Raw genomic sequence first — 16,056 nt, 5'->3', positions numbered from 1 at the left:
CCTTGAAAATCTTATGTATGAGGAGAGAATACTGTTGCTCTTGGAGTTGTGTTTTATTTATTTATTTTATAAAGATACGTTTTTTTAAGAATTCAAATTTGACAAAATGAAGCCTCTTTTTCTTTTTCTTCCCCATAGTTATAGCCAATGCTCATAAAATGGAGATTGGCTTGGCTAATGAAAAGATAAAAGCTTTTCCTGATCTGATTCCATGTGTTAAGTGGCCCCTTTCTTCTTTCCTTTGAATTTCTCAACAGTGTTTAAAATGAAGAAGTTTAATTTCCGAAAAGTTTTGGATGGCTTAACTGCCTCCTCCCCTGGCAGTGGTAGCAGCAGTGGCAGTAACAGTGGTGGTGGGGCTGGAAGTGGTTCCCTGCATCCAGGAGCAACTGCAGGGATTCTTAGAGAGGAGGTTCAGGAGACCCTGACTTCAGAGTATTTCCAGACTTGCAAGGTAAGTTTTGAGTTGGTTTAATGCCAATTCTTTGTTGTTGCAAAGGAACAAGGGGAACATACATAAACCCACATACATTAGGTACTGGAAATTGTTGAGATGCCAGCATCAGAGTCTGGTGCAGAGAACCCTGTGGGTAGGTCAGTTTGAGTTAATAAAGATATTTCAACTTTGGCATCAACTTAAAAAGCAATGACAGTTTAGGGAAAGAAATAAGTACACACAAAAAGTAGAATTTTCAAGATAATGTTTTGTCCACCCAATAGTGGACAAAATATAATATTTATGTATAAGTAGTAAACTGAAGGAGAAGATAATCACTTGCTTTCCTGAACTAGCATTCAGAGAAATTAATTGTTATTCTGTTTTACTGTTCAGTATAAAACGAATAAAGTATTAACGTGTTGCTAGAATGAAGTAGATAATGGCTACATAAATATATCTATTTTTTAAAGGATCCAGTGGCATTGCCTTAAAATTATGAACATAAAAATATCCCCAGATTTTTTAGACTCTTTATAAATGTATATATAAACAAATTCATGGTCTTACTACTTGTGAAAACTTATAATACTTGTAAGAACTCAAAAATAGTTAATGTGCAGTTTAGTGAGAAAATATTTTAGGTAATTATACTCTGATGTTGAATTTCTAATGAATAAGCAAAAAATATATAGTTTCCAATAGGATGAGATGAGAATTTATAAAACAAGCATTATGTTAATATGTTGAGATATTATAATATCATTTTATGATCTAAAGTGATTTATAATCTTTATTGCACTTTTTTGGGTTACTTTGAAATGTAGTTTTGACATGGTTTATGCAAGAAAAAGCTTTAAGTCATTTGTCTCTTACAAATGAATATAGTTTTATAAATGTGCTTGAATACATAAGAAAAAATAGTATAATTAGAAATCACAGAAATTAAGAACCAAATATTGATAATTTAAGGAAATTCTTTTTGGAATTATTCAATAATTTTTGTAGTAAAATATAATGTATAAATGAAATAAGTATCAATAATTGCTTCAGCCTCTATTCCTAGCAGGTTGTCATAAAAGCATTAAATCTGGAGTTATTAATAATTTAAAAGCCAATTTTTATTCAGAATTAGATTAAACAAACAGATTTAATTCTAACTCACACTGTGAAATTTTTTTACAATATTGATTTTTTTCTCAATATGAAATAACAGATAGTTTGTCAGATTGAAGAATGGCTTAATAAGGGTGATGAGGCAAATGTGCAAGAGAGTCCCAGAGGCCAAATTTAAACTAACTAGGTAGGGGGATTAGGCTTTGATGCACTAAACTTGGACATATTGCTATTTCTATTCCCAGATTCTGAAATTTTTTTTCAAATTCCCTCAATTCATGGATATAATAGTGATTCTGGAGAATTTTGCTAGAGATATATTAGTATAAAAAAGCAGACTGTCATGGGCATTTGAGGATATAAAGCTGGTAGAGAAAATATTCATATCAAATATTTCAGAAAAATATGTGAATGTAAGAAAATAAAATGGAATACGTAGTCATCTACCTGTTCAGACAAGAGATGGTCATGGAAGTGGTAGTAGTTAAGTATGTACTACTTCAAAAATATATGGCATGGTAGGAAGAACACTGGCTTAGGATTCAGAAAATTTGTGTTTTACTTAAAGTTCTATTGTTTGCCAGCTAGATTATCTTGGGCAAGGCATTTATCTCCCTTGAAATTTCATTCCTGCATCTGTATTATGGGAATATATATTTCACCTCTTCTTATCTGTAAGAGGTTATTGGAAAATGAGAGAAGACAATAAGGTGAAGGTATTTGTATAGATTGGAAAGGGTGATAAAATGTACATTGTATTGTTAAAATTTTAAAAATTGCCTTTTTTAATAGTGGAACAAATATAACTTATGATAATATATATTACAATAATAGGTAATGATTTCCAAATAAATTATAAGGATAGGTATCTATATAAACTATGTACCAGTAGTACTGAAGTCTTACTAAATGGGGAAAATACTACGGCATTTTTGAATAGGAATATAGTTAATTTTAAAAAGTGGTTATGATTATATTATAGGGTACCTAGTCTATAATAAAATATGTAAAAATGGATTGAGAAAATTCCATAATTAGAGCTATTACTAAAATGGGGACTTCATTTCAACTCACTGATTAAATGTGCCAATGAACATTTTATTCTGAGTTCTGAGGAGTTGGCACCTTCTGGCCAACTCCTTTTCTACCTTTTCAACATGGTCATAATTAAAATGTGCATCTAGAAAATCACTCCCCCTACTATCTGATGAGTCATCAAGTCATTCTATTTCCTAGTGTTTCTGAAATTTATTCTCTTTTGTCCATTACCAGTACTTGTTCATTCCATCATATTTTCTTGCTTGGCCTCTTGAAACCACTTAACTCATTTCCTCACTTTTTGTTTTACCTCATTACACTTCAGTTTGTTGTAATAATGTTATTTCTGAAATACAATGTTAATTTTGTCATTTTCCTGTTAAAAATTCTATGTTGATTTCCCTAGAGCAGGGGTTCTCTACCAAAAAAAAAAAAAAAAAAAAAAAAAAAAAGAAACCCTGATAAATAACACTTATTAGGAAAAATAAATAAATGTACTTTTTGGCATATATTTATCTTATAAATTATAACAAGTTATATATCTGTGAAGATAAATTTTAAAAATATTTGGTTTCTGTTGTATAATATCCACAGACAGATATGAGGGCATTTAGCTTTAAAAAAAAGTGTAAAGCTGTACCCTTTGCAGCCAATGAAATAACTATAAGAAGAACATAGGAAAAAAAAATGAGCACATCAATTTACTACATCTTGTTTTAAGTTCAGTATGTATTTGAATGCCCCTGTTATTTGTGAAAGATATGAACTTGAATTCTTTGAAGTACAATTTTAAGCCACTGCTTTATACAATCCATTTCAAACTGCTTAACTTCCATATAGTTCCCTTCAGAAGGAGTTCCTGTTTACCTTTCCATTCTCATTTCTCTGGTTCCTAAGGCATTTTGTGCTCCCTGAAAGCATTATATTGTTACATATCTTATGCTTTTTCTTATTCTGTAGCCTCTGACTAGAATGCTTTCTTCCACCTTTAATATAATTGAAGAACTCCCAATTTAACCTTTATCGTGTCAGTCACTACCACTGTGAAACTGGCTCTGGCCACTGCCTCCTCATCTACCTACCCAGGTTATTTTATTTATTTTTCCTCTTTTGTTTTCGTATGGCACCTGACATTTATCTATAGTGTAAATTTAGCACCTTGTGATTTTTAAAAAACCTATCACTGCTATTATACTATGAACTCTTTGAAGTGAAGTCATGTTTTATTTTAGTTTTTTACTTATTGTTAGAGTGTACATCAATTAGCAGGCCAGTATTTATCAACTCTGCCGTCTAAAAGAGACTCTGGCCTCACTCCAGTCTTAGAGAATCAAAATCTCTAGGGATAGGGCCTAGACAGTTGCATTTTTAAAAAAGGCCCTACAGGAGATTTTTATGTATAGTTAATATTGAGAACCATTACAGTAGGCATTGATATGCTTTTTAAATGAATGAAGCAGTGTATACATGGTTAATTAATTGAAAGAGATTAAAGCAGAAAACTGTTACTAATGATGTGTGTCTTAACCATTTTAATTGAAAACATATATATTAATTTACAAATCACTTGATTAATGACCAAGATTTATTTTATTGAGTGGTCATCTCTTGCCTGGACTACTGTAGCCTCTGTGTCTTCTCCCTAATTTACTCAGGCCTCAGTGCAATGAGTGACTATAGTTACTCTGGAGTTCTGTGTGGATCTCCTTTAAATCATTACAAGTTTGTATGTATAACTTTCTGTTTTATTAAAGTGTAAGGACTTAGGCTTTTGAAACAAACTCAGTGTTACGTCTGTGTGTGTATACATATACATAAGTATATATATACATGTATGTATGTGTTATAAATTATTTTCATCCAGGTGGCTAACCTGGACCACACTTAATTAATCTGGTAGCAGTAAAATGTGGGTATTGAAGAGTAGTTTACTAGTTTTAAGCATTCAGTAAACCATTAAGTGTCTGTCTTTGTGTGGTACAGTAAAATTGCAGAGTTTTTGTTAATCTAGTGTTTTAAAATTAGTTTTAATTAATCTAGTAAGTTAAAATTAGTTTTGAGAGCTTCATCTTTAAGATATTGGAACTTCATAATAGTCATGTGAGAAAGGCAAGGCAAAGAAAGTGTAAATATTGTAATTTTACTGATAAAACATCTGAGGCCAGAAAATTGAAATGATATCCTTAGGTCTGCAAGTTTGGTAAGAATCATAGGTAAGTTTAACATTCTGTTCTTCAGTTCTTGAATCAGTATTTTTCATTCACCTTTCTTATTTTCTGAAAAAGACAAAATATGATAAATTCCTAAGGAAGCAGAGAGACTTTGAGAAGATAGATGATCCTGTTCTATTTCTTCAAAATATATACCAAAGCTGATCATGTGTCTTTATTGCTTCCACTGCTACCCTGATCCAAACTCCTACATCTCTTGATTGAGATTCAAACAAGGTCCACATTGTATTTTCACTTGACTTAAAGTTATAAATACCATAGGGTTTTTGATAAAATCAGCTTTTGGATATGTTAATGAAAACAAAACTGATTCCCTTCTGAACTGGAAAGCTCTACACGAACAAGTGGGTGCACTATAAGAGGACAAATACAACTTTTGAAAGCTGTTTTGTACAGATGGTAAAATTGTCTAAGGGGTTGAAAAAAATATTTTCAAGTCAATCTAAGCCATTCTATTTTGTGATGCCCCATAGGGTGGGCTTTAGTAAGAATGTTAGAAAAGAGAAGCCAAAAGACAAAGTATTTGCCAAAGTGAATAATAGTGGGGTGGATTTTCCAGATGCCACTGGATATTAATTTTTAAATATGAAATAAGTTTTTGGAGGGACTTTGTAGTGCTTAGAATAAGGTTGTAGAGCAACAAGCTGAAAGTAAACTGGTTAAAGTCTGTTATTTCTAACTTGGATTTCTCCTAAGTTATAACCTATCCAAGACTCAGGCGAATAGGCTAAACATTCTTGAGTAACTGAATTGGAATGTGTTTAAGAGGATGATCAGAATACAAATGAGGGGCATTTATTTTTTTATTATAAATAATGTGTATACTATGTTTATTGGTTTCTTATATAATTCAGAAAGTTCCTTATTCTGATGTGCTGCTATCCTTTGGTAGCACATCATTGAATTTTTCTTTGTTTATTCCAGTTCCATTTTAACCAAAATTCCTTTATCTTTGAGGTAATAGTCAATATATTATTGTGCTTTGCAATAGCTACACAGTGTAATTTGGTGATGTCACTTATTATGTAAACACTTATTAAAGGCTTATTTACATATAATTCTACACAGGTCACTTCCTAATTGAGCCATTATTTTTTAGAAATGAATTTTCAAAGCAAGTACATACTCTATGAACCATTTTTATGATTTATATGATAATTTGCATAATTTGTATACTTTAATTCATTCTTTATAACTTCTATGAAAGTCTTATTAAAAATCATTTTCTTTACTGCCTTTCTTCCCCTTTTTCTTGTATTTATGCTATTTTTGAAACATTTTATAATTTTTTTTGCTATTTTTCTTTTTGTGCTTTGATGCATTAATTTCTGTTTATTTTTCTCTTAGCCAAACATTCTTCTATTCACTTCTATAACAAGTCTAATACTTTTATTGGGACTATTAACATACCAGAATAACTCAGTTACAGTTTCTATTTTATTTATCTGTTTCTTCTTAAAAGGGCTGAAAAATTTTTAGTTTTATTGTTCAGCTCAATATAAGTATCAAAGATTTATCTTCAGATTACTTCTTTTTATAAATCAATTTTTTTTTTTAGTTTCAGATGGACACAATACCTTTATTTTGCTTATTTTATGTGGTGCTGTGAGGATTGAACCAAGTGTCTCACAGGTGCAAGGCAAGTGCTCTACCACTGAGCCACAACCTCAGCCCCCAGATCATACTTTTTTCCCCCTGATAACATACTTTGTCTTCATAAAAAGCAGGATTATACATATATTTATTATTATTTAATTTTGACATTTTTTCAATGCCTGTATATATCATTCTAAGAAAGCTGTAGATTTAAAAAGCCTGGAACAAAAGATATGTGTATGTGTGACTTTCATACATAATAGTTTTTGAAATTTGTCTATGTTGTTAAATATATTGGGAATTTGTTCATTTTTTTATAAATAAATAATATCTAGAAATAATATCTAGAAAGCAAGGTTCTAAGTTGAGCATCTGAAAGTTGGTAGCTAAAGAAAAAATAAGAAAGGAAAGGAGAATATGTCAGGTATAATTTATACACAATCGCATTTAAGATATCAAGTACTCGGATCAACAAATTTTGAAAGTCATTTACATCTGTATAATTAGCAGTCAAAACAAGATATAGAATTCTTAAGTTTACTTAAATTTTCTTCCTGTCCCTTTTTATTCAGTTTCTCACCTCTACCCCTTTATGGAGGCCACTAAGTTCTGACTCCTGGCACCATGGTTTACTCTTGCTTGTTCTTGAACTTCATACAATAGAATCAAACAAACTGGAGAATGTGTATGTGTGACTTTCATACATAATAGTTTTTGAAATTTGTCTATGTTGTTAAATATATTGGGAATTTGTTCATTTTTTCTATAAATAAATAATTTTATTATATATTTACCTAATAAGTTCCAAAAATCTATTAGGATCTATCATTGACTTTTTTGGTAGTCAAATTTTTAATTGGTTCTTTTTAGTTATATACAGTATTAGGATTCTTTTTGGCAAAATCATAAAAGCATGGAATATAATTTGTTCTAATTCAGTCCCCAGTGTTTCCTTTTCCCTTCACTCCTCACTCCTTACCTCTACTCTACTGATTTGTCTATTTACTTATAGTTCTTTTTTAAAATTAGTGTCTTTTTGGGGTACACATGATGGTGAGAATCATTGTGGCATATTAATTTATGTCCATAGGAAAATTAGGTCAGATTCATTTCAATGTTCTTTTCTTTTCCCATCCCCACTCTTACCCCTTCAATCCCATTCATCCACTCCACTGATATTTCTTCTATTTTTTATATCCCTCTTTATTTTGAATTAGCTTTTGCATATCAGACAAAACATTTGACATTTGACTTTTGGGGATTGACTTATTTTACTTAGCATGTTAGTCTCTAGTTCCATTAATTTACCATCAAATGCCATAATGTCATTCTTCTTTATGGCTGAACAATACTACATTGTGTAGATATATCACATTTTCTTTATCCATTCATCTATTAAAGGGCATCTAAGTTGGTTTCTTGGTTCCATTGCTTGGCTTTTGTGAATTGTGCTGCTATAAACATTGATGTGGCTGCATCACTGTAGTATGCTGATTTTAAATGTTTTGGATATATGCTGAAGATTGGGATAGCTGGGTAAAATGGTGGTTTCATTCCTAGTTTTTTTTTTTTTTTTTTTGAGAAATCTCCATACTGCTTTCCAGAGTATTTGTAATAATGTGCAGTACTGCCAACAATATGAGTGTACATTTCTCCCACATCCTCACCAACATTTATTGTTATTTGTATTCTTGATAATTGTCCGTCTGATGGAGTGAGATGAAATATCAGTGTAATTTTAATTTGAATTTCTCTGATTGTTAGGAATAGAACCATCATTTGACCCAGTATTCCCACTCCTCAATATATATCCAAAGGATTTAAAATAAATGTACTATAGTGATGCAGCCACATCAATGTTTATAGCAACAAAATTCACAATGGCTAAGTTATAGAGCCAACTTAGATGCCCCTCAAGAGATGAATGGATAAAGACAATGTGATACATATACACACAATGGAGTATTAGCCATAAAGAAGAAAACATTTGCCAATAAGTGGATGGATCTGGAGACTGTCATGCTAAGTGAAATAAGCCAGTCCCCCCAAACCAAAGGTCAAATGTTTTCTCTGATATGGGAAGCTAATCAACAATAAGGGAGGGGGGAAATAATGAAAAAGAAATTCAGTGGAGTAGACAAAGGGGAATAAAGGGAAGGGAGAGAGGATAGGAAAAGGAAAGACAGTGGAATGAATTTAATATCACTTTCCTGTGTACATGTATGAATAAATTCTAGTGAATCTCACCACTGTATATATCTACAAAAGAATAAATTTATTTAAAAAAATAACTATAGATAAATGACAGAAAGATGAGTACAGGCTGGGCCGGGTGGTACACGCCTGTAATCTCAGTGGCTTGGGAGGCTGAGGCAGGAGTATCTCGAATTCAAAACCAGCCTCAGCAATGGTGAGGCACTAAGCAACTCAGTGAGACCCTGTCTCTCAATAAAATACAAAATTGGACTGGGGATGTGGCTCAGTGGCCGAGTGTCCCTGAATTCAGTCCCCACTAAAGGGAAGAAGTTTCCGGACTTAATTAGACCAAGATATATTCTAAGCTTTACAATTATGTCAAAATGGATTCTACTCTCATGTATAACTAAAAAGAACCAATAAAAATTAGAAAATGAAAAAATGATATATGTTCAAGGAGATATGTTTAACCTGATTAACATTATGCTAGATATTCAAGTATGCATTATTAAAAGGCACCCTGTTAATTAGTACAATTTTTTTTTTTTTAAAGAGAAAGTGAGAGATGGGGGCGGAGAGAGAGAGAGAATTTTTTTAATGTTTATTTTTTAGTTTTCGGCAGACACAACATCTTTGTTTGTATGTGGTGCTGAGGATCCAACCCCGGGCTGCACGCATGCCAGGCGAGCGCGCTACCTCTTGAGCCACATCCCTAGCCCCAATTTTTGTTTTTAATGTATCAGTTAAAATTTTTTAAAAAGTTAGAAAACATTTTTTTTTTAATTTAAGAGGCAATAGGCATGGCATGGGGCTGAAGTTAGAATAGCTAAAAAAGAGTTATATTAGCTTGAAAAAAGGGTCTGTATATCACTGCAAACATTTTACACTGTTGGAGTAGTCTTTTTCTAACCATTTATTTTTTATTCTCATATACTGGCAAACGAATTACTTGATACAAGAAAATTATGCGAGGTTAAATAATGTCCTTTGCAAATACATATTTTAAAGACAGTGTTGTATGTACTTAGTAGTAGGATAGCCAGGCTATTGAATGACTCATACTCATAAACTTGACTTGGTATGATGGAGATTCAGGCAAGAAAATAGTAGAGTCGTAGTAGGCAATTAATCTAAATATTGTATTTACTTGTTTTAGTGTGATCATATATAGGCTGAGATTAATATTCAAGATAAAACCCCCCAGATCCTGGAAAACTATAGAGAAATAGCAATGCAGGAAGAACTGTGATACTGGACAAGAATCCAAATACTTAAGCTGATCTTGAAGAAACAGGATTTAAAGAGCTTTGGGGCACCAAGCCGCAAAATGAATTCAATGTCAAGTCTTTTGACCAAGGTTTTCCTAATTTCCTTAATGTAGTAATGGATTACTTTTAAAGGAATAGTTATAGTTTGATGAAATTTTCAGTTTCATTTTGAATGAAATCAGTCTTTTTCTTCTTATAATGGCACAACTACAAGAAATTTTGAGCATTTTTTGCCCTTATCCTCTCTGTCGAGGTTAGTTCTAATGAGTGGTTCTTCATTTTGTAAATGATTTATTCATTTCTATAGTTTTTTACTCATCTTTCTTTGTTTAGTCTTTCTTTGCTGTCCCAATTGTACCAACTCATATTCTGCTTATTTCCAGACTCAATAATTTCTGGTGCTAAATTGTCTTGAAACATTTTAATATTCCTTTTAAGGATCCTTACTTCTTTGACCTACATATTATTTAGAAATGTGGTCTTTAATCTCTAAGTATTTAGAGGTTTTCCAGCTATTTTTCTTTTATTATTTTTAGTTTTAATTGCATTGTGGTCTGGGAACATGTTTTGTATGATTTCTATTTTTCTAAATTTGTTAAGGGATGTTTTATGGTCTTGAATGTAGTTTATCTTTGTAAATATTCTGTTTGAACTTGAGAAAAGTGTGTATCCAATCAATTGGTGTTTAGCTCAATTTATTGAGCTAATTCAATTTATTTCATGTTTCTTTGCCTTTCCCATCCTTCTTCCTCCCTCTTGTTCTTTACCTTCTACTCTACTGATCTTCCTATATATGATATCTGATATCTCCCCCATTATCACCTTCTTTCCTTTATTTTGCTCTATCTTCTAGAAATGAGAAAAAACAATTGACCCTTGATTTTCTGAGTCTGGCTTATTTCACTTAGCATGATATTCTCCATTTCCATATATTTACCAGAAAATATCATTATTTCATTCTTTTTATGGCTGAGTAAAACTCCATTGTGTATATATACCAGATTTTCTTGATTAATTTGTCTATTGATGGGTTTCTGGACTGATTCCAAAATTTGGCTACTAGGAATTGTGCTGCTATAAATATGAAACTGGCTCTATTTCTATAGTATGATGGTTTTAGTTCTTTTGGAAAAATGCCAAGGAGTGGATAGCTGGTTCATATTGGTGGTTCTAGTACTAGTTTTTTGAGTAAAGTTCATCCTGCTTTCCAGAGTGGTTATACTAATTTTCAGTTTCAATGACAATGCATTACTGTACCTTTCCCCTTGCATCCTCACCAGTATTTGTTATTATTTGTGTTCTTGATAATTGCTATTCTGAGTGGAGGGAAATGGAATCTCAGTGTAGTTTTAATTTGCATTTCCCTGATTGCTAGAGATATTGAACACTTTTTTCATATATTTGTTGACCATTTGGGTTTCTTCTTTTGAAAAATGTCTGTTTAGTTCTTTTGCCCATTTATTTATTGGTTTATTTATTTTTGGTGTTAACTTGTTTTAGTTCCTTACGTGTTCTGCATATTAATCCCTCGTCAGAGGAGCTGGTAAAGATTTTCTCCCGTTTTGAGGCATTCTCTGTATGTTCTTAATTTTCTTTGATGTGTTGAAGCTTTTTAATTTGTTGGCATTCCATTTATTGATCCACGGTTTTATTTCTTGAGAATAGGGATCTTGTTGAGGAAGTTGTGCCTGCCCTATATGATGGGAGTGTTGACCCTATGTTTTCTTCTTGTAGTTGCTAGGTTTCTGGTCTAATTCCTAAGTCTTTGATCCATTTTGAGTTAACTTTTGTGCAGGGTGAGAGGTAGGGATCTAATTTTATTCTTCTACATGGTGCAGTTTTCCCTGCACCATTTGTTTAAAAGATTGTCTTTTCTCCAACATATATTTTTGGTACCTTTGTCAAATATCAGATGGCTGTAAGTATGTGACTTTGTCTTTGTGTCATCTGTTCTATTCAGTTGGCCTTCCATGTCTATTTTGATGCCAGTACAATGCTATTTTTTCTTTTTTTGAACTATTTAGCTCTGTAATACAGTTTGAGATCTGGTATTGTGATGTTTCTTGAATCACTCTTCTTGCTCAGTATTGCTTTGGCTATTATGGGTCTCTTATTCTTCCAAATGAATTTAAGAAACTGTTTCCTTTTTCTTGTTCTTTGAAGAATATCTTGATATTTTGATGGAGATTGCATTGAATTTGTACAGTGCTTTTGGTAGTATGGTTATTTTGACAATATTAATTCTGCCTATCCAAGTACATGGGACATCTTTTCATCTTCTAAGGTATTCTTCAATTTCTTTCTTCAGTGTTCTTTAGTTTTCATTGTAGAGATCTTTCACCTCCAGGTGTTTTTGTTTGTATGTGAGCATGTGTTTGAGGTTATAGTAAAAACTATGGTTTTCCTGATTTCTTTCTCAGCTGAATCACTGTTGGAGTATAGCAAAGCTGTTGATTTATGAACGTTGATCTTGTATCCTGATACTTTGCTATATTTATAAGCTTTATATTTATAAGTTTATAAGCTCTAGAATTATTTTGGTGGAGTTTTGGGGTCTTCTAAATATAGGATCATGTCATCAACAGAGATAGTTTGGGCTTTTCTTTTCCAATTTGTATCCCTTTAATTTTCTTCTCTTGCTTGATTGCTTGGGCTAGAGTTTTGAGAACTATATTAGTAGAAGTGATGAGAGTGGAGAGTCCTTTTCTTGGTATTAGAGGAAATTATTTCAGTTCTCTCTGTTCAATATAATGTTGGCTTTGGGTTTATCATTTATAGCCTTTATAATGTTGGGAAATTTCCTTCTATCCCTAGTTTCTCCAGCATATTTTAACATGAATAGGTGCTGTATTTTATCAAAGGTCTTTTCTGCATCTATTGAGACAATCATATGATTCTTTTTCTTAATTCTGTTTAAGTGGTGAGTTATGTTTGTTAATTTGCATATGTTAAATCATTCTTGGATCCCTGGGATGAAGCACAGTTGATCATGTTTTTTGTCGTCTTAAGTTATTTTTTAATGTAGTTTTCTAGTATTTTATTAAGGAATCAGGATGTTCTTCAGGGATATTGGTCTGTAATTCTCTTTTCTTGATTTTGGTATCAGTATTATACTAGCTTCACAGAATGTATTTGGGGGTATTACCTCCCTTTCAATTTCATGGAAATTGCTTAAAAAAGAATAGCAGTCTTTCTCAAAGGTCTGGTAGATCTCAGATGAGAATACAAATGCTTCTGGGCTTTTTTTTTTTTTTTTTTGGTTTTGTCTTATTTTTATTTTTTTGGTTAGGCTTTGATTGCTATTTCAATTTTGTTACTTGATATCCAGGTTCCTTACATGCTATTAAGGTTTTCTATATCTACCTTGTTCAATTTGGGCAGGTAATATGTATCGGAAATTTCTCAGTGTCTTCTAGATTTTCCAGTTTATTGGAGTATAAATTTTCAAAATGGAATTCCAGTGATCCTCTGGATTTCCAAACGATCTATGATGATATTTACTTTTTTATCTATAATTTTGTTGATTTGGTTCTTTTTTTTTCTTTTGGTTTGGGTAAGGGTTTGTCAATATTATTTATATTTTCAAATAACCAACTCTTTGTAGCATTGATCATTTGTAGTGTTTTTTTTATTCTCAATTTCATTAATTTTGGCTCTGATATTATTTCCAGTCTTCTACTGAGCCTTGTGTTAGTGTGTTCTTCCTTTTATAAGGACTTGTGGTAGAGCATAAGCTTATTTATTTTGTTTTCTCATTTTTTTTAAATGTAGATACTCAATGCTATAAATTTCTTAGAATTGCTTTTATACCATCCCAGAAATTTTGATATATTGTGTCTCTGTTCCCATTTGTTTCTAAGAATTTCTTGATTTCTTCTTTCATCTTTGATCCATTCTTCATTTAAAAGGATAGTCAATAACCATATAATTATGTAGTTTGTAACTTTTTTCCTATTGATTTCTAGTTTCACTCCATTATGATTAAATAGGATACGTGGGATTATATTGATTTTTTTTAATTTGCTAATAATTACATTGTGACCTAGAATATGGGTCTGTTTGGGAAAAGATTCCATGAGCTGCTGAGAAGAAGATGTTTTTCACTTTCTTAGAGTGAAATATTCTGTAGGTATTTATTAGGACCATTTGCATTATTTAGGTTGGGTATATCTTTATTGATTTCATACTTTGATGACCTATCTGTTGGTAATAAGAGTGTGTTGAAATAACCCAATATTATTGTATTGGGGTCTAGCTAGGATTTAATGTCAGGGTTTTTTTTTTTTTTAAATGGAAATGATTTCCTACCATTTTGATTTTTTTTTTTGTTATATTTAATTCTGTCTTCTCATTTAGATGAATAGTCTTCCATTGATCTTCACCTATTTGGGAGCATTGGGATTTGTTTTTGTATTCTCTGTGCAGTTTGAGTATCTTATATAGTGCTGGCCTGGTGGCCCTATATTCTTTTAGTTTATCCTTATCATGGAAAATTTTTATTTCCCCACTGAACTTTATTATTTGCTGGGTATAGCAATCTTGATTGGCAGTTGTTTTCTTTTAGTACTTGGAATATCTCCTTGAATTTAGTGTCTGAGTTGAGAAGTCAGATGTAAGCCTTATTGTTTTACCTTAAAACGTGACCTGATGTTTTTCTCTTTCAGCTTTTAATATTTTTTCCTCATTATCAATGTTAGGCATTTTGATTATGATGTGTCTCTGAGAACTTCTCTTCTTATCTTGTCTACTTGGGGTCCTATGTGGATCTCTCTCTCATTTCTGATATGGGGGAAGTTTTCTATAACTATCTCAAAATATTCTTAATGCCTTTAGCCTACATCTCTGTGTTCTTTTCTACCCCAGTGGCTCTCAGATTTGGTATCTTAATGTTGTTTCAGAGTTCTTGTATATTCTGATCATTGTGTCCCCTTTATTGCATACCTCTGTACTTAAGTTCGTATACCCTGCATTCAAAGGCTGAAGTTGTATTTTCTATCCAATCTATCTGTTGGTGATGCTTTCAAGTGAATTTTTAATTGGATTCATTTTAATTTTCATTTCCAGGATTTCTGATTTATTTTCATTATTGCTACTTATTTATTGATATGGTCTTTCATCTCTTGTATTTGGTCTCTGAATTCATTCCTTAGATCTCCTTTTCATTCACTGAACATTTTAGTATTCAGTTTTTTATAATCTTTCTCTGGAATTTTCTCCACTTCCATATATTTGGGATCCTTTATTGGGGAGTGTGTATTTTGGTGGGATATATGTTTGCTTGTTTCCTGATGTTTTCAGAAGTCTTGGATCACACAATTGAAATGGATTCCCCTTCCTCTTTTTATATGCATGTTCTTTTATATGTAGTTATCTTTTTTATTTTAGGATTTATGTTTTTGATATATGAGTAGATTTTAAGATGTGGAATCTGAAGTTTCTCTCTGGTTGTTCCTACTGGGGGCCTGGTTTTTTTTTTTTTTTTTTTGTCTCCAAGTTCTATGAGTTGAAGTAATATTAAGACTCAGATGGGGCTATATCATATGTGGGGTAAGATTCACTGTTGTTTAGATGAATTGTATTTCTCAGCAGCAAGATCTCTTCTCTGTGATCTTGAAGTGTCCCAATCACTTTTCAACCCCTCTTAGATGGAAGAAGCAGTCAGAATAGCACTAATGTTGGCAACAGATGTTCAGACTTAAGATAAATGCCTGTCGTTTACTTTGACATCTGTAAACACTAATTGCCACCTATATAGGAATGGTGGGATCAGCATTTAACATAATTACCAACAATAAAAAGGTATCAGACATTTGACAGCAGGTATCTACTATGTTGTCCACTGTATAAGTAATCACAACAACATGAATGGATTATGAATTTCATAAACTGTATGATTCTATTATTTAGTGGGATTATAGTTTAAATAAAGAGAAAATAGGTGGGAAGAAGAAAACTGATTTGAAATATTTTTTAAAAATATTTAAATATTTAGAAAAGGGATTGGAGTAAAGGCAAGAGGTAGGTAGCATACATCAGCTGTTAAGGAATAACTGACAGTAATAAATCCAGAAAGAAAGAGAGGAAGTAGGAATAGGAAAATTTATCTTTAGTGGGGGATAAGAGTCAAGAAGGGGAGATAAGAGGGACAAGAACCAATGTATGAACAATCTAGTAA

At 31.9% G+C, this 16,056-nt stretch overlaps 1 protein-coding gene across 4 annotated transcripts in view; it reads left to right on the top strand.

The window, feature by feature from the left end:
* The first annotated feature begins 265 nt into the window (after nucleotides 1-265).
* Nucleotides 266-16,056, top strand: part of Stxbp5l (syntaxin binding protein 5L) — a 326,234-nt gene continuing 310,443 nt past the window's right edge. For all 4 annotated transcript variants that reach the window (XM_076867719.2, XM_076867717.2, XM_076867718.2 and 1 more), the window contains exon 1: nucleotides 266-454. In XM_076867719.2, coding sequence (XP_076723834.2) covers nucleotides 266-454 — 189 coding nt within the window. The remainder of the gene's footprint in view (nucleotides 455-16,056) is intronic.

Source organism: Callospermophilus lateralis, chromosome 10 (genome assembly GCF_048772815.1).
Source record: "Callospermophilus lateralis isolate mCalLat2 chromosome 10, mCalLat2.hap1, whole genome shotgun sequence".
NCBI classification, from domain to species: domain Eukaryota; kingdom Metazoa; phylum Chordata; class Mammalia; order Rodentia; family Sciuridae; genus Callospermophilus; species Callospermophilus lateralis.
The sequence above is the reverse complement of the archived record's forward strand: the minus strand, read 5'-3'. Positions and strand labels throughout refer to the sequence as shown.